Raw genomic sequence first — 19,299 nt, forward strand, 5'->3', positions numbered from 1 at the left:
GAAGAGATTGCTCGGAGCCCCGGGCACCTGTCAGGGGTGGGCTCCAAAGGAAGAGCCGTTGCGGCCCCAGTTGCTTCCCCACGCACAGAGCGCCGTCCTCCCCCTCCTCCTCCAGCTCTTGGGCATCTCGGCGCTGGGAGGGGCAGGGGCGTGGCCCTCTTCACCACGGTGACGCCCCCTCTCTCTCGCCCCTCCCTCCCCAGCCGCCTTCACTCCAACAACCTCTACTGCGACTGTCACCTGGCCTGGCTTTCCGATTGGCTGCGCCAGCGCAGGACGGTGGGCCAGTTCACGCTCTGCATGGCTCCCGTGCACCTGCGAGGCTTCAACGTGGCGGACGTCCAGAAGAAGGAGTACGTGTGTCCAGGTGAGGCTGCCGGGCTCGCTCCCCCCCCCCGGCCTCAAGCCCATCCCCCAGTCCAGCACGTATGGGAGCCGACCTCCTCCCGGACGCTCCTGACGTCTGGCCGCCGAGGTGTCCGTAAAGCTGGACGCTCCCCGGGGACGGGGATGATCCCACAGCGCCCCCGTGCTCCTGATGTGTTTCCAGCCTGGCTGGAAATCATAGCTCTGCCCCTGACGTGCAGGGTATAACTCAGGAGGTCCCGTCTCCTCCGCTGTAGAAATAATAGCAGCGCAGAGCTCCCAGGATGGGGTGAGAAGACCGGCCGCGTGCCGGCTCCCGCTTGACGCCGGGCCCGGGGTGCCTGCCCAGCCAATGGGGGCAGGTTATTCCAGCAAGATACAGGGTGGCGTGGAAGCCCCCAAGCCAGGCTGGGCAAACCTCAGAGCCGGACCTGCGTGCGGCTGAGGGTGACCGAGCCGAGGGCCGCCACAGAGCCTCCCAGAAGAGGTAGTTTGAAAACCGACTCCAAATGCGCCTGCCTATGTGTTCTCGTTTTCTACTGATCACCTCTATGTCCACTCACTCCCTTCCCTTTTCTTGGGTCAGTGAAGTAGAGATTGCCTCTCGGTATTTTTCCCCCCAAGGGAAAAAAGGAGAAGGTGAGGAAAAGAAAAGAAAGGGGGAAGGAGGAAAGGAAAAGAGAGAGAACAAAGGAAATATTCAGTTGCAGGTTTTCCGGGAGCCCGGGAGTCCTGGGATGGGAGGCTGTGAAGGCTGAGTGTGAGGGGCTGGCCCAGTCCGGGAGCTGACCGAGCTGTTCAGAGGGCTTCTGGGCTCCCAGCCCCAGCGTGGCCAGGGTGGGCTCCGCCCATCTCCTCCCTAGGCCGCAGCCGCCCTGCTCCCGGATTTCCCTGTGTTCCCTTTCCTCTCCCACTCTCTGCTGCTCCCACCATCCTTGATTCTTCGGAACATCCGAGGAGGATCCCCGTAACTTCTCAGAGACGCCCACTTAGAAATTGCTTCCCATCAAACACAGATAATCAAACCATTTATCTCACAGGCGGCCAAGCAAACACGGCGGCTGTAATGACGGTCATTGTTAGACATGGGGTTCGCCTACCGGCCTAAGTGCTGAGTAGGAAATAATTGCAGAGTGCGGGAGTCGTCTGAGAGCTGGGGGAAGCGGGGGCGGGGGGGTACTAATTAGGGACAATGTTAAACACAGAGTTAGGTGAGGCCGGTGCCGGTGTAATGTGTTTGTTGTGATTGTCACCTTGTCCTGGATACAACTTCCCATCCAAAGACCAGCAATGTTGGGGTGGAACCCATGGCCCTGGACGGCCCCTCCCCCCGAGGTTCCCGGCGCCCAGAGGCCCCCAGCCCCCCCAGATCCTCCGAGCAGCCGCAGATCAGGTTAGCTACATAGACATGTGTTGATGGTCACTTAGGACAATGCCGGTAGCTTCCAGCAGATTCCAGACTCCAGTGTGCTGTTAGCAGACACCCGTCCTGCCGTCAGGGCGCATTCTTTAAATGAGTTAAAAACCCAAACGCCGCGGCAGCTTCCTTTGGAGAAGGACAGAGTCACTTTATGGTGGGGTGGTCTAGGGGACCGTTGGACCCCCAACAAATAAGCCACCATGGATAGCGGCGGCGGGGTGCAGACACGAGCCCTCTGCCGCCCCTCGGCAGTGGTTAGGCCGCGTGAGGGACTGCCGGCGGGGAGCGCACGCTGCCCGGGGCCCGCGGTTGGGACCACAGCGGTCAGTCAGGAGGCCCCAAGGAGACGTTCACAGAGAAGGGCAGGGTCCACACTGACCACACACAGCACCCACGGAGGGTGCTGACCCCACCCCCTGCCCACGGCCCAGGCTGGCATTCGAATGCAGCTGCCTGGCGGGGCGCCGCCTGTCGCTGGTTCTCAGGTCGAGGCGGGCTGCCAGTTCAATCCATTTTCTCGCTCCTCACGGAGGACGCTTCCGGCAAGAACTTGGGGACGAGAGCTCTTTAAGGGAGGTCACAGGGCTGGGAAGGTGGCTCAGTGGTAGAGCACTTGCCTTGCATGCATGAGGCCCTGGGTTTGATTCCTCAGCACCACATAAGCAGAAAAAGCCAGGAGTGGTGCTGTGGTTCAAGTGGTAGAGCGCTAGCCTTGAGCTGAAATGCTGAAAGAAAGAAAGAAAAAAAGAAAGAAAGAAAGAAAAAAGGTAGGTCACGACTCAGCAGCAAGGCAGGTGCAAGATATGAAGGTGTGCATCCACCCATCCACTCATCCATCCATTCATCCCTCTATCCATCCATCCACACATCCATCCACTTATCCACCTACCCATCCATCCATCTACCCATCTACCCATCCATCCACCCATCCATCCACTCATCTACCCCTCTGTCCATGTACTCATCCATCCACCCATCCACTCATCCATCTATCTACTCATCCACCCATCCATCCATCTATCCACCCACTTATCCACCCATCCATCCATCTACCCCATTCATACATCCATCCACCCAGGCATCCAGCCAGCCACTCATCCACACACCCATCCACTTATCCACCCATCCATCCATTCATCCACCAATCCATCTACCCATCCATCCATCCACTCATCCACCCATCCATCCATCTACTCATCCATCCACCCACCCATCCATCCATCCATCCACTTATCCACCCATCCACCATCAATCCACCCATCCATCTACCCAACCCATCCTTCCATCCCTCCCCAGTACCAAGCGCACAACTCCAGACAGGAAGGTGCGTTATCTTTCTCCCTCGGCCTGGGAGGGGCCCTGCCGACCCAGCCCAGGTTATCTCTGTGAATTAAACCCAGCTGTCTGGAGCCAGGTCTCTTCTCCCAGAGGCCCTGGACACCACTCTTTATCTGTCTAGCAAGTCGGTGAGGCTGGCTACCAGCACACTTAGCAACATCCGTCACCTCCATCAACTACCCTGTTCCAGGAGTGGACATCTGCTCTCCCCAGGGTGGGAAATACACCTTTCTTTTGCTTTCTCATCTATGCATGATCTGGGATGCACCTGCCACTCTCAGCTTCTTGGGGAACCTCCGAAGGCTTTCCCCTTTGTTCCATGCACAAGGCTAGGGTGCCAGGGCTAGAACGGTCCGGGAGCCGTGACACCCACCTGCTGCCTGAACTAGCTAGACCAGATCTTTGTCGAGTTCCTGATAGACCAGAGGAGAGCTTTGCCTTATGAGTCGCCAGCTTTTTGTTGTTCTTTGTGTGTGCTGTTTGGTTTTTAGACTTCATCTAAGGGCTGGTGTGGGAGTTTCAATCCTAGAATTTATTTTCTGTGGGGTGTTTTCCAGCTGCTTGGCCTGAAAGTCCCTACCTGTTACAGTCCGTCATCTATGGCTATTCGTGAACTAGTGAACCGCTCCCTTTGTAGGTCTTGGAGCCTGTCTGGTTTGTCTACCCACTTTAGACTCACCTCGGTGGCCTTCATAACGGCAGGTGCACTGTGTCTCCTGACATGGTTCACGAGCACCCCCAACTTTGTTTTTCAGGGGCCTTCCTGCCTAGGGCAGTGCTTGAGCCTCAGTTCCTTTCCATAAACACACGCACCCTTTATTGCGAAAAATGAGATACACTTCTCTCCCTTGGAATGAGCACGTTTTCTCCCCATCCTTCCTTCTTCCTTTTCTCTCCTTCTTCCTTACCCCCTTCTTTTGTTCATTTAGGACTAGCAACTACAGACAAAGATAATTCAGGTAAGCCAGGACTGCCCACCCATCTCCTTAGGAGGTTTTAATTAAAACGCCATAATTGAACATTGCAGGAATGAGATTATTAGGTTTATTTAGCCATTTCCAAAATTATCATGCCTCTAGTATTTAAATCACATTCATTTATATTCTCATCATCATTGCTGGAGTTTTCTGTTATCGCAGTGGTCTGTTGTTGGCTTTTGAAAGGCCAGAGGCCCATAGGGAAGCTTAATTTGAATACTGGAATTAATTTATTTCCAGATACTTACAAGGCCGTTGGAGTCACTTTGTTTCTTAACTCTGTGTGCTCTACTGGGTGATATTTTCTAACAGAAATAAACACGAGAGCACTGCTCTCCTCATGTTCTCTTAGCCAACTCGGTCTTTGTCCCTGCACCTGCTCCCCGGCCTAGTGAGCACCCCAGGCCCCAAGGCCACTGGGCCGCTGCGTTCTGTCCCATTAAGGACAGGCTCTTCGCAGAGAAGACCGAAGAAGCCCAGCGCCCCGAAATGTTAGCGCAGCATCCTGTGGCTGTGGTGGGGGGCGGCTGCCCCTTCCCTCTGCCCCTCAGCGTCCTGGTCCACGTCGGGGGGGGGGTTTTCTGGGGGTACGGTGGTGTGTGCCGCAGCAGGGCTCTTGGATGAGGGTCAGGGCCGTTCCCCACTTGCTTATTCTGCAAGGTTCCTGCCCACGATGGCCGCTGGGGGAGCTTGTCCAGAGTCTTTCCTCCGGAGCTTGGTGACCTCCGGCCTCCAGGGCCTGCGGGCATCTGGGCCAGGGTCACAGGTGAGCTGGCCCTCACACCCAGCCTGTGCTTGTCCGGCTCTGCCTCCCCCGCCCTGTTCAGCGTCCTGAGAGCCCATCAGCGGGAGCCAGACCCGCTGCCCTGGAAGAATCCTCTTCTCAGGCTGTCCCAAGACGAGGGGAAGGGCGGGACTTTCGCCCGCCACTCACAGGCGCTCGGGTGTGGAGGAGTGATCCCGGCCCTGCAGCAGCAGCAGGATACATGCCCGGGGGGCCTCACCCGGCCCCCCTCCCCTGGCGCGTCTCCATGTAATTCACGGGGGTCGGGAGCAGCCTGGTTAAGGAATCTCTCTCAGCAGCTCTCCTACCTTGAAGGCATGCCTGGAAATGTAGCGCTGGCCGCCAGCGTTGGCAGAGTTGGAGCAACCCCCACCCCACCCCCTCAGCCAGTTACTTCCCAGGGAGTCGGGGGCGGGGCCTCGCTCAGCTTGGGTTTGGGATATAGTTCCACTTTAAAAAAACACACACTCAGCTGGGCACCAGTGGCTCACGCCTGTCATCCCAGCTACTCAGGAGGCTGAGATCTGAGGATCGTGGTTCAAAGCCAACCCGGGCAGGAAAGTCCATGAGACTCTTATCTCTAATAAACCACTAGAAAACCAGAAGTGGTGCTGTGGCTCAAGTGGTAGAGCGCTCGCTGAAGAGCTGAGGGACAGCGCCCAGGCCCAGAGTTCAAGCCCCACGACCGACAACACACACACTGCAGGGATGACAGCCCTGCAGGTCTCAGAGCTCCATCCCTACAGTCCCCAAACAGTAAGGTGGAGGTGGAAAGAGAAAAGCCCAGAGACGATCCCTGGTGGAAAAGCACCCGGCAGTGGGTGGAAGCAGCCGTGGACGTAGTGCTAAGTCCTAGTACTGTCCTGTGTCGTTATCACCTGGTACTTAGCAGCAGTACCCTGGCCTGTGTACTTGGCGCACAGTACTAGACCTTGCACACCCCTCACCGTGACCCCCATCCGGCCTGCAGGTCCCCCTGCGGAGGCTCCGTCCTGCAGCGCCAGCTCCCTCTCCTGCCCGTCCGCCTGCACCTGCAGCAACCACGTGGTGGACTGTCGAGGCAAAGGCTTGACCGAGATCCCCGCCCACCTGCCCGAAGGCGTCGTGGAAATGTGAGTGTCCCGTCCACCGCCGCCCCTCTCCTGCCCAGCCCGTCCCACGCTAGGCTGCCCGCACCGCGGCCGTGAGAGTGGACCGTTTAGAACATTCCGGAACCTCTTCCCCGCTTCCCCAGGTCTGAGCTCAGGCATCACGCCTGTTTATGGTCAGCGGCTACGTCTGGCCCACGGCCAGCGGTGAGCATAGGAGACCTAGCCTTCGACCTTTGCGGCCTCGGTGGGGTGGATGGCGGTGGCAGTGTGTAAGGATGTGATAGAAAAGTCAGGCAAGGACAGGGCTTGACGCGAGCGAGCCGTGAGACGCTGGCATCTGGGAGAAGTGGACAGAGGGAAAGGCATGTCCAAAGGCCCCGGGGTCGGCGCCCCTCCGTGAGGGCCGTAGGGGAAGAGGTCAGAGCAGCAGTGAGGGGCCGGATCGTGGCACCTGAGGGTTTTGCTTTTGCCCTGGTTGGAATGGAAAAGGATGTGTGGCTTAGAACTGCCCTAACCCCTTCGAGTCCTCTTAGCTTTAGGGGCCAGCAGATGGGTGGAAGGGGGGGAGGGAGCGGGGAGCTGGAACTGGGGGTGCAGCCCCCTCTAGAGGCATCCTTGTAACACAAGAATCCAGGGCCCCACAGCAGGCCCTCCCCCAACTCCTCTACCCCCCCACCCACCCCCCTCCACCCACCCCCCACTTCTCCCAAACAACCTCAGGCCCCTGGCAGCTCCCAGCAAGGGAGCCAAGGCCTCCATTCCTTTCGTGGCGAGTATAGGATTGATCCACGGGCCAGTACAGGATTCCTGGAGCTCGCGTCCTAGAGCTGCGGGAAGGAATAAGATGGGCCCTCTGTGAACAGCAGGCGATTATGCCGACACATCTGCACTCGGCTCCACACGTGTGTCAGAGCCGAGCGGACGGGCCCCCGCGCCACATGTCCCCCAGTCCCTCCGACACAGCGCGGTGGCTTGCACACAGCTAGGCACACGGGCAGGCCGACGCGGTGCCTGGCATCCGCCCGCTACGCCCAGGGCGCTCGCAGAGGCCGGGAAACGCCCCGTGCGTGGCTTGTTTTGTCTGCAGCCAGACAGAGACTGTCCGCCACACAGAGACAGACAGACAGACAGTGTGCCAGCCCGGAGCTCGGAAACAATTGTTGGCCTGACGTGACGGCGTGTACGGACGCCAGCGCTCTGTCCCCGTCACCCGGAATTACTTTCCGGGGAGACTAGCTCGCTGTATCCCAGATGTGAGGCTGGCTTCTCATCCAAATCCGAGGTGGGAAGGTCCAACGGGGATCCGGGAGAGGCTTGGCAGGTTGTTTGGTCCCATCGAAGGTTTTCTTTTCCTCCTCTGAGAACAGGGCCAGTGTAGCAGGCGGTCGTAAGGAAAGACCGACAGCCATCGGCCAGCCCCCCCGGGTGTGGGGGGGATCCGACGGGTCTATCCAGCTTAGATCTGTGCCAGACGTCTTGGGCTGGGCTCAGAGTAGGAGCTGCCGGGAGCCGGCCGGCCCACACCCGGCCTGGGGTAGGGGATGCCTGCTGCTGCACAGCCAGTGAGTGCCCGGGGCCTCATCCGGCCTGGCGGACCAGCCATGGTGTCCCTGGAGCACACCCCGAGCCCCACGGAGCTGCTGCCCGGCCGAGCGCGTCTCTGCACTTACCTGGGAAACACAGAATCCTTGGAACTTGTCGGGCTGGACGGAGCCCTGACCCCATCCCGTCGCTGCCACCCCCCCCTCACCCCTCCCTCCTCCACTTCCCCGCCCCCCCATCTCTGAGACCCCCATCATCCGGTAGACGGGGCACAAAGGTTTTCGCTAACAGACCGTGGCAGGCTCGTGTGTAAATTCTATTCACCCAGCAGCCAAGAATGATCTGTCCTGATGCTTCTCCGGCCCTCCCCAGCCCTCCCCCGGCCCCCCTGCCCCTCCCCTAAGGAGTGATCTGTCTGTGTCCACATTCGAGGCTGAGATGTCATTTGAAATGGGAAAGCTGCGGCTCCGCCCGCAGGCCCGGTTCTCCCAGGGATGAGCAGAGACAGGAATGCACTGTCTTCCCCATTCCACAGGGGGCTCCCTCCCGAGATCAGTGGGTTCCGCCCAGAGGGAAATGTGTGTCCCTGGCTGGGTGTGGCCTCTTCCCCCCTCCCCTCCCCACCCCTCCCTCTCCCCCCCCCAGGGCCCCTCCACACGCACCTTGTGTTGCGTCTCCATCCATGACAAACAAGGAGATGAGGACAAGCCTGGCCATCGGGGAGAAGGGAGATGGGCGGCCGGTCCGGGAGGCATCTGCCTACACAGGTGTCCTCCGTGGTCTGAAACGGAGCTCTGCCCAGCTCCTGCTGCACCTGTGCTGGGTGAAAATAGGGAGGCTCATACCTGTCGTCCCAGCTACTCAGGAGGCTGAGATCTGAGGATCATGGTTCAAAGCCAGCCCAGGCAGGAAAGTCCGAGAGACTTATCTCCAATTGAGCTGGAAGTGGAGTTATCCCTTGAGCAGAGGAGCTCAGGGACAGTGCCCAGGCCCAGAGTTCAAGCCCCATGACCAACAAAAAAAAAGTCGCTGGAGGCATAGCGAAGGGAGAGGAGGGTCCCAGGCTCCACGGCCTCCAATCCTGGGCCTGCGGCGGCCTTGACTCTGCAGGCTGATGGAATAAAGAGGTTGTGGAAGGCCCCACCGTGCCCAGGACAGAGTCCCACATCACCTGGGGGTAGTGGTCCAGCCTGGGACCCTGGGCCCCCTGGTCTGAGGACGCTCAGCCTGGAGCCTGCAGGCTTTAAGGCTGTTTCTCGGCCGCGTGGACGCGGGCGCCGCGAGCTGTGTGGTGGAGGCCTCGGAGGCCCGCAGCAGGTTTCGAGATTCACACCCGTGCATCCTGTTCCACTCCTCTCTGCCTCTCACCTGCTCCACACCATCCCCCTCCCCCGCCACTCAGCCGCAGTATCCCAGACACGGAGATGCCTCCCCAACTGTCTCCCGGCACCCAGAACGGGGCTCTGGTGATGAGATGTCGGGTGCTTGCTGATGACCTCTCCCTCCTGTGCTCTTGTTTCCCAGACGGCTGGAACAGAACGCCATCAAGTCGGTCCCGGCGGGAGCCTTCACCCAGTACAAGAAGCTGAAGCGCATGTGAGTGTGTTTCCCTGGGGAGAGGTGAGCCCCAACGTCTCGGGGCTGGGGGGTGACCTGCGCCGTGTCACGTGCCCATGCTCCGGATGACAGACGGGGAGGGACGGTTCTGCAGCGTCGGCCATGGGAGTTATAAGGCGAGCGTCCACGTGCAAAGCTAAGCCCCTCCCTCGCCCGCCACTCGCGCTGAGCAGAGCTGTGTGCAAGCAGACAGGGAGTCAGCCTCCAAACCCCCCATTGCTGTGTTGTCTGTGCGCCGGCCCTGGGGCTTGAACTCGGGGCCTGGGTGCTGTCCCTGAGCTTGGTGCTTTTTGCTCAAGGCTGGTGCTCTACCACTTGAGCCACAGCTCTACTTTGGTTTTTTTTTTTTGGCGGGGGGTGGGGGTGGTTAGTTATTTAGAAATATGAGTCTCACAGACTTCCCTGCCCAGGCTGGCTTCAAACCGCGATCCTCAGATCTCAGCCGCCTGAGGAGTTAGGATGATAGGCATAAGCCACCGGCACCCAGCTCTGCATGGCTAATTTTAATGCCGGCTTTAGTGATCACAAGCCTGAACTAAGCACTTTAACAGTCATGATGGTGGCGCTTAACTTCCTGTGTGCCTCCACTCTCCTTTCCCTTCTCTCCCCTCCCTCCCCCCCTTCTCCTTCCCCATGGTCCTGCTGCAAGCGCTATATAAATATGGGCCTGAATATTTAAACCCCGGTCATTCTTCTCCCGTACCCCAGCTGCTGGGCGCTGTCCCTCAGCTCTTCAGCTCAAGGCGAGCGCTCTGCCGCTTGAGCCACAGCGCCACGTCCAGTTTTCTAGTGGTTTATTGGCGATGAGAGTCTCACGGACGTACCTGGCTCTGAGCCGCAATCCTCACATCTCAGCCTCCTGAGTATCTGGGATGATGGGCGTGAGCACAGGGTCCCGGCTCCCCATTCACTTTTCAAGCCCAGCAGGATGACGCAGCCGATGGCAATCCCACTGAGAGATGGCGCCTCTGTCTCTGCACCGCTGAGCCAGGCCCCCGCTAGGATTTTTGGTGGCGATCTGGCGGTTTAGGGCACGGTCCTGTGTCACTGTCTCTGCCTTCACCCCGTGGGAGTGGCCGTGACCTGTGCACTCAGAATTCATCCGCCCACCTCAGTCGTGACCCAAAAGTGAATGCAACCTCGGCTGGTGGGACGGCCGTAAGGAACTGAACGGAACCTCAGGAATCCAGGCTGAGGCAGGGCCCCAGGCCAGGCGGGGGGCCTGGGGACCCTGGGTGGCCGTCCCTAAGAGTGACCCGCCCCAGTACCCTCCACCAGTGTGCGACAAACAGAACTCCCCGGTGACAGCTAGCATCCAAGCCGAACAGCCGGATGCTGGGAGAGTAGACCCAGGTCTTGCCCCAGCTTTAGAGAGAGGGGGTCCTGACAGTCCTGGAGGGCCCAGTGCTGGGTTAGGAGCTCTTTCCAGCCAGGTATGATAGGGCATGCCTGTAATCTCAGCACCCAGCAGGCTGAGGCAGGAAGACAGTTTGTCCAGTGGCAGATCTGGGCTACATGGTGAGTTCAGGTGAACTTGGGTGACAGAGTTTTTTTACTGCCTCAAAAAACCAACAAAAAGCCAGGTCCTGTGGCTCCTGCCTGTCATCCCAGCTACTCAGGAGCTGAGATCTGAGCATCACGGTTCAAAGCCAGCCCAGGCGGGAAAGTCCGTGAGACTCTTACCTCCAATAAACAACCAGAAGTGGCGCTGTGGCTCAAGTGGTAGAGCACTCGCTGAAGAGCTGAGGGACAGCGCCCAGGCCCAGAGTTCAAGCCCCACAACTGACCAAAAAAAAAAAAAAAGAGTTCTCTGCACTCCTCCTCTTCTTCCTTGGAGAAGTGAGATCTCATCTCAAGGTAACGAGGGCTAGGGGTGGAGCTCAGCCGTGGACAGCCGGCCTCCCCAGCGTGAGACCCTGAGTTTAAAAAACAAATAAAAGAAGGAAAAGGCTAAGTGTCCCCCAGTGTGCACACCCACCCCACTGCTACACTGCCGGGCCTCGATTTCCCCTCCACCAGCCCTGACGGCAGCACAGAGAGGGGACTGGTACAGGTGGGCAGAGTGTGGGGGCTCACGCCTGTAATCCCAGCTCCTCAGCGGGAAGAGATCGGGGATTGGAGATCAGAAGGTCACAATTTAAAGCCAGCCCTGTCAAGAAGTTATTGAGAGTTACACAAACACACACACACACGTGTGCACACACACACATACGCACACACACACACACACACATCTCAACATAATGACTCACTTCCATAAACCCAGCTATACAGGAGGTAGGTACAGGTAGGAGCATTATGGCTAAGAATGGCACAAACGGAACGGAGTTTCCCATGAGGCCCTGGGAGGATACTCTCGGCGTCTCCCTCGCCCCATGAAGAGATAAACCGCCCGACGGGGGGGGGGAGCCCCGGTGGGGTGTGGCGGGCGCACCCTGGGGGGTCGCCGCCGTTGGGTCTGCCACACGCATGCGCACGCTCACCTGGCCTTTCCTTGATGCTTTCAGAGACATGAGCAAGAACCAGATCTCCGACATCGCTCCCGACGCCTTCCAGGGCCTGAGATCCCTCACCTCGCTGTGAGTGGGGGAGGGATGGGGGGGCCCAGGGCGGGAGGGGTGGGAGGGGGTGTGGGGGGACGTGGGGAGGGGGAGCCGTTGATCCAGGCACACGCTTGTCAACCTGGTAAAGAAGCAAACTGCTCCTGGGGAGTGGATCGGAGGATATTCCTGCCACACAAGCGCTTTATTTACATCGGTTCGGTGCCCACCTGCTTCCCATCCACGGTGGCTTCTAATCCCAGTGCAACTTTGGTCTGGCCTCAGTCCCCTTCCACCACACGCTGGACAGGGCTGTCGAGGGGAGACCCCCAGGGGAGAATCATCACACACACACACACACACATGCCTCGGGCCCATTGCACCACCCCGGAGACAGGCTCACTGCCCGCTGCCAGATTCTCTAATCCAACCCGGTGACCGTTCTTCCGTGTGCTGGGCCTGGCTTTGATATCTCCAGCATGTGGGCTGCCCGCATGGAGAGGGGTCGGAGCCCCACCACCAGGGGCTGCCAGACCCCAGATGTGAGCACTCTGGAGTCTGCCCTGGTCCGAGGTGGCTTGGCTCACACAACATGGAGTCGGGGGAGGAGAGGGCGGGGAGGAGTTAGAATTCACAGTCTGGTGAGCAAACAGGAATGTCCAGACCACGGGCCGCTTGGGCAGCACAAGCCGGGCGGGCACTGCCAGCGCTGCTCGCCCCTGACCCAGGCTCTGGCCAGTGGAGCAGACAGACGCCAGACACCTGCTACACACTGTGCCTCGCATTCCCAAGGAGACGGGACAGAGCTGACAGGGCACAGAAACACACCCGGCCTCCACTGGGGAGGGGCTCGGGACGGAGCTGAAGAGCCCTCACCCCGAGCCTGCACATCCATCCATCTACCCATCCATCCACCCTTCCATAATTCATCCATCCATCCACCCATCCATCATTCATCCACCCACCCATCCATCTATCATCCATCCATCCATCCATCATCCATCTGTCCATCCACCTATCCATCCATATACCCATCTACCCACCCATCCACCCACCCATCCATCCATCATCCATCCATCAATCCACCCATCCATCATCTGTCCATCCATCCATTATCCATCCATCCATCATCCATCTGTCCATCCACCTATCCATCCATCCATACACCCATCTACCCACCCATCCACCCACCCATCCATCCATCATCCATCCATCTCCCCATCCATCATCCATCCATCAATCCACCCATCCATCATCTGTCCATCCATCCATTATCCATCCATCCATCATCTGTCCATTCATCATCTGTCCATCCATCCACCCATCTGTCTATCCATCCATCATCTGTCCATCCATCCATCCACCCATCCATCATCCATCCATCCCCACCAGCCATCCACCCATCCATCTATCCACCTATCCATCTGTCTGTCTAGCCACCCATCCATGATCCATCCACCCATCCATCCCTCCATTCATCCACCTATCCATCCCTCCATCCATCCATCATCCTTCCATCCATCCACCCATCCATCTATCCATCAACCCATCCACCCATATATCCAACATACTTAATATGCTGGGCCCAGCTCTGTTCTCCATGCCAGGGCTCAGCCGGGAACACACTATCCTGTCACTGTACTCTGGGAGCAGGTGAAGGAAGGGCATACGTTTTTTAAAACAAACATTATAACGTGACATCGGGTGATTTCCTGAATAAAATCGAATAAGAGGGAGTGGAAGATGTTTGCTGAAACACTAGGAGACGTCTCGGTCAGGGGAGACGCGCAGGGCGGGAAGGAGGAAATCAAGGCAGAGTCCTGGGCCTGTGGGGGCCTCGAGGGTGCCCCTCCCCGGGACGTGAGGACCGGGCACACCCCCACCCTGCACCCGGGCAGCCTCTGGGCCTGAGCGGCCCTGCCTCTGACAGCCTGAGTGTAACGCTGGGGCGATGGGTGGGCTGGGCTGCCTGGATGGGCGAGGGAAGCAGATGGGAGCCGGCCCCGGCTGCCCAGCGGCCCCGGCGGCCGGAGGAGGCTGGGAGGCGGTGCCGCTCAGAACGGGCCCAGGGCGACCGGAGGAGGCTGGGAGGCTGGGAGGCTGGGAGGCGGTGCCGCTCAGAACGGGCCCCGGCGGCCGGAGGAGGCTGGGAGGCTGGGAGGAGACGGCCCCGGCGGCCGGAGGAGGCTGGGAGGCTGGGAGGAGACGGCCCCGGCCCCGGCGGCCGGAGGAGGCTGGGAGGCGGTGCCGCTCAGAACGGGCCCAGGGCGACTGTGTCCTGCGCTCTCTTCCAGCGTGCTGTACAGGAACAAGATCACCGACATCGCCAAGGGGCTGTTCGACGGGCTCGTGTCCCTGCAGCTGCTGTGAGTCTGCGCCCCGGCGCGCGGTCTCACCGGAGCCCGCCACGGTGTTCTCTCCCCGAGGAAACAGAAACCAACCTCACCCCTGGGCTCTTCCTCTGTGGACAGAGAGCCAGGGCCATGGGTGCGGGGGGTGGAGGACCAAGGGCAGGGGACACAGTGCAGGACCCGGCCCAGGTGTGAGGTTTGGGGTGGAGTTAGGAAGGGGACTCACAGAGGAGGGCTGGATTGTGGGGGGACTAAGATGCTCACAGGGAAGGCAGAGACAGAGGCCACCATGACCTTGAAGCCGGGGGCGTGACCTTGACGTGTGTGTGTGTGTGTGTGTGTGTGTGTGTGTGTGTGTGTGTGTATGTGTGTTAGATAGAGCACTGTCTGTCCGTCTCCCTCTGAGGAAGATTGGAGAGGGGGCGATGGCTGCTTGGTTTAAAGGAGGATTTGCCGCCTGGAATGCTAAGCCCCGGGATTATTTATTTGCATTTAGATCATCCCTTTGAGCTGAAATGTTTGAAGAGGATAATTGAACTGCGATGGGGAGGAGGGGGAGTTGAGCGTGTGCTACGTTTTGGGGGTGTGGGCTGAGGGAGCGTCCCCGCAGGGGTGTGGCTGGGCAGCGTGGGCCTTCACGCGTTGCGTTCCGCTCTGAGCCTGTCTCGAGGCCCCCAGTGCACTGGAGAAAAACAGAGAGGTAAGCCATCTGCCTTGTGCCACAGAGCCAAGCCGGTGTGGAGGAGGGCTGAGCTAGCAGGGGCTAAGTGTGCAGGGCACAAAGTGAGTTCAGACGGGTGTGAAGCAGAGGCCCGGCCTCCTCCAAGTGCAGTCAGGAGGTTGTCATTGAAGGCTGAGGCCAGGTGCTCAAGCCAGATCGCTGGCTGGCAGGGCACAAGGCCCAGGGAAGAGGGCACCCAGCACCCAGGGACCGTTCTGGAAGAGCAGGTGGCACTTCCACACCAGCTCTTCCCAGATGTGTCCATCTTACTCCCTCACCTTCTTATGTCTTTGAAAACCCCTCCTCCACCGGATGGCTCGCGTCTTTAATCCTAGCTGCTCAGGAGACAGAGAGCTGGGGGTCGTGGTTAGAAGCCAGCCTGGGCAGAAAAGCCCACCAGTAAGTTGGGGGAAAAAAAAGTCAGGAGTACCCAGTGCTCTGAGTTCAAACCCAGGAGCCAGATCGAAAAACAAAAAGCCCTCTCAGGCAGAACTATGAATCCCTCCCCAGCAAGTCCTGTGCCCAGCCTGTCACACCAGGAGTGACACTGGAAGACAGGGAGAAATCTGTCCGTCGGTCGGTCTGTCTGTCTCTGTCTCAGTGTGTGTCTGTGTCTGTGTGTTCGAAGCTCGCAGTGTTGAGGAAGCCGTGAGGACCAACTTGGAGGATGGTTTGGTGGGCGCTTGGAAGGGCATCTGGCAGGTGGCCCGGTAACTGCCGTGTGAGTGGGCGTTTCTCGGGTGGGCTTGGGGCGCTGGCACCCCGGCGGCTGTGGTGTCCTGTGGAAAGCGGTGTCTGTGGTGGAGGGGTCAGCCTTTCGCACAGCTGGGTGGAGATTCTCGGCCTTGTTTGTCGGGGACGGGTGACGCGCGCAGCCCTGCTAAGGCTGGTCCGGTTTCCAGCCCCAATGGCTCTGCTCTGCCCGGACTGTGCGGGGAGGCGGCTCCCGGTGAGTTACACCCCCATGAGCATGCCTGGGGTTCACACACCCAATGCAAGCTCAGTCTAGAAGGATCCGGCATGGGGGGCGGGCTTTGCCCCTGAGGCTGAGCAGTTTGGACCTGATCTGGTGCTCTGAGGGCTGCAGATTGAGCTCCCCACCCCCACAGGGAGTGCTGCCACCTGTGGTGGAGGTTTTGTAACCTGAGCCAGGAGGTGTTAAACCAAACCAGATTATCTCCCTGTGCGCTGGAAGGAGTTAACAGCCCCGGGCACCTGGAAGAGACTCCCTGCTCTCACCCAGAGCTGCCCCGCTGATGGCGACACCCTGTGAGCCAGACCAAGTGGCAGCATTGACCCCGGCACCCACAGCAATGCTCTGGGGACGGCATCGCCCAGAGACCCATTTCACAGATACCTGTTCAAGGACCTCGGCCATCGCCACTGGACACGCAGAGGACGGAGCCAGACGGGGCCTGGAGTCTCTGAGTGAGAACCCCACATGTGCAGCAGAACGAGGCGCCACGTGCCCGCAGAGGGCAGAGCGGCGCTCCTGGGAGAAGGGACGTCACCCTGGCCCTGTGCCCCGGGCAGGGCGGGCTGGGCTGTTTGAGAAGCCTCATCCCCGCGGCGTCGCTCGGCCTCGGCCAGATCTGCGTTCCTGGGGGAGGAGGAGCACCCTGCATCTCCAAGAAGACAGATGGGCGTGTGTTGCAGAGCGGCGAGGAGATGAGGGAGGTGAGGGCGGATTCTAGAGAAATGACAGGAATCGCTAACGGAGGATGAGGAATCCCACAGCCCGGCCCGAGCGCACTGTGGGTAAACAGAGGTAGACACCGCCAGAGAACCACAGAGCACTTTCCTCCTGGCCCGGAGGAGCCTGAAGTGAGTGGAGGGAGGGCCGCTCGCCGGCCCTCTCCCCCCTTGTATCCGCCCCCAGATCCATGAGGGGGGCTCAGCTGTGACACCCACGGGACCGCACCCTGCTTGTTATTTAGCCCTCTGCGTCACACACGCATGTAATCCTCCCCATGGAGGAAGCATGTGCCACACAAAGCAGTTCATCTCAGCATCTACACCACACTCTCCAACGTACAAGTATGCGACATGTATGATCTATCGGATCACACACACAAGTGTGCGTGCCAGATCCTATACATGTATGTAGCGTGTGTGAGCCACCCGATCCCACACACGTGTGGCCCATCGGGTCACATGCAAGTGTGTAAGCAGGTATGACCCTTCTGATTGCACACAATTGTACAGCGTGCATCAGATCATATGTGTCCTACCAGATCGCACATGTATAGCTTGTGTGATCTGTCCGATCACATGTGAATGTAGCGTTGTGATCTGTCCGATCACATGTGTGTGCTGTGTGTGACCTATTGGATCTGATTGTATCACGCGTGATCTATCTAATCGCCCGTGTATACGTGCGTACAGCGCCTGGGATCTATCAGCTCACGTGTGTTGGCATGTGGTCTATCGAAGCACGGGTGTGCAGCACATATGACCTATCCGATGGTCCCCTCTCTGTACGCCCCCGGTGTTCTCCTGAGAGACACATCTCGCATCACAGTAGTCCCCAGCCATAGTCAGGCGTGTCCTGGGGACGTGTCCGTGAACACAGAATACACCCGCCTGGCGGAGTCAGTGCTGTGGACGCCAGTGCCCGCAGTGTAGACAGCAGGCAGCCGGGGTGGAGGCCTGCACACAGCATCGCCAGCCTGCGTCTCTGTGTCAGCCGCCCAGACCGCCCTGCACGGTCACCCCGGGTGCTGAGAGCTGCCCACACCAGCCCCCACAATGGCCCGGTGAACCCCACAGTGACCCCGACTTGAAAGCTTGCTCCGTGCTAATGCACGATCAGGAACGCACCCGGGCCACCCGCTGAGCTGCGTCCAAAGCCGCGTCCATCTCCTTCCTGCAAGGCAGCCGGACTTCAACGTCTCCCTGCTCCCAACAGGGGAGCAGAACCTTCTAGACCCCACCCCTGGATGGGACGGGAGAGGATGTGTGTGGATTTCGCAGGAGCGAGCTCACTGGCTCCCCGCTGCCTCGGTCCAGTTGGTCCCTGTCCTGGCTCCCGACTTCCTCGCCAACACCGCCCGCACCACAGGACGGGCGCACGGGAGAGTTCACACCAGGCACTCGGGGAAAGGCGTGGCCGTCGGGACAAGATCTGAGGGCGGAGAAAGAACATCACTGGAGCGTCACACCACAGCCCCCCACCCCGCCGCCCACAGAGGACAGCCAGGACAGAAGGAACTTCTGAACCCCCTTCCAAAGACAGCAGGAGCACCCCCTGGTCCAGGAAGCCCCACCCCACCCCGTGGGCCAGGAGCGGCACCCTCTGGAGGCCCGTGTTATAGTCAGAGCCACGGGTGACCTCCAACCAGGGCCAGGGCCCCCTCCCAGGGTCTCTGGGCTCTGCCCGTCTCCCCATGGGGCCTGCGGACGGACCACGGACGGACCACAGGCTGCAGAGAAAGCACTATGCAGCGCCGGGCTCCGGCAGCGCCAGCCTTTTCCCCCTCGGAAGCCATCGACCGCAGCCACGCCCACTTTTACCCAAATGAAGCAGACAGTCGGCCAGCTGGTCTGTGTCACAGCTGTCACCCTGTGGGGTGGCCCGGGACGGCTGGGGGTCGCACCATGGCTCCCACGGCCTCCAGCTCCAATTCTCCCCCCCCCCCCCCGCACCACCACCGCCACCCAGGCCCTGACCCCCCCACCCCCCTCTCCAGGGAGAGCCGGCCGCGGAGGTCTCACGGTGGGGGGTGGGGGGGCCGGATTTCCCCAGCTGGAAAGCTGCGAGTTGGCCTGGAAAGGAAAACGTTGAAAATCGGACTTGTTTTGCTCCTTCGTTCCTCCCTGCCGGGCTGGTTCCGCGGCTGTCGGTCTGGGATCGTAAAGGAGCATTCTTGTCTTGCAGGCTCTGTCCTGGAAAGGTCTCCCATGGCCCTGGTGAAATGTTCTGGAAAGTTTCCACCCAAAAGTGATTTCTGTGCTTGCTCCCCCCTCCCCCCAGCGGGGGAGCAGAGCAGTCAGCACTGAACACACAGCAGAGCGGACCACGCAGGTGGAAAGGCTGAGGCGGGGGGGGGCAGAGAAAGACCCCCAAGTTGTGGGCGAAGCTGGGCGGCCACTTCACCAGTGTCCGTTAGCTGCACAAAGGTCTCGTGGTGACGCGTCCACGCACATAGGGCGCCCTGTCAGGGCCCGAGGCACCGGGAGGGCCTGGGGCAGGTCTGTCGCAGCTGCCCGGGGGCCCTCGGGGCTGGCTCCCGCCATGGTTACCCCCCATCCCCGCCGGTGCGTGTTCCTGCCGGCAGGGCTGAGCCGGGCTCCTGCTGTGGCTTAGGCCTGCGGTGCGGTCACGGCCGGGGGTGCGAGCCGTTTCTCCCTGCGTTGTCCAGTTGTCCACCCGCCGGCCGTGTGGCGTCTTCTTGTGAGAACCCTTGTTCGGTCCGCTCGCCCATTTCCTAATTTGATTCCTTTTTTATTCCGGGTGTGTGTCCTACCAAAGACTCATGTCACCCGCCGCGGGCAGCCTTGAGCAGGAGCCGATGGCAAACGGGAAAACAAGCCCTGACCTCGGGTCACGGGA

General features: G+C 59.8%; 1 protein-coding gene across 1 annotated transcript in view; it reads left to right on the top strand.

Moving 5' to 3' along the window:
• Positions 1-19,299, top strand: part of Slit3 (slit homolog 3 (Drosophila)) — a gene marked incomplete at its 3' end in the record, with an annotated part of 214,810 nt that overhangs the window by 170,107 nt on the left and 25,404 nt on the right. Inside the window, exons 8-12 of the mRNA XM_013028624.1 lie at positions 204-367; positions 5,856-5,997; positions 9,043-9,114; positions 11,643-11,714; positions 13,970-14,041. Coding sequence (XP_012884078.1) covers positions 204-367; positions 5,856-5,997; positions 9,043-9,114; positions 11,643-11,714; positions 13,970-14,041 — 522 coding nt within the window. The remainder of the gene's footprint in view (positions 1-203; positions 368-5,855; positions 5,998-9,042; positions 9,115-11,642; positions 11,715-13,969; positions 14,042-19,299) is intronic.

Source organism: Dipodomys ordii, unplaced genomic scaffold (assembly GCF_000151885.1).
Source record: "Dipodomys ordii isolate 6190 unplaced genomic scaffold, Dord_2.0 Scaffold112, whole genome shotgun sequence".
In the NCBI taxonomy this organism is placed as follows: Eukaryota; Metazoa; Chordata; class Mammalia; order Rodentia; family Heteromyidae; genus Dipodomys; species Dipodomys ordii.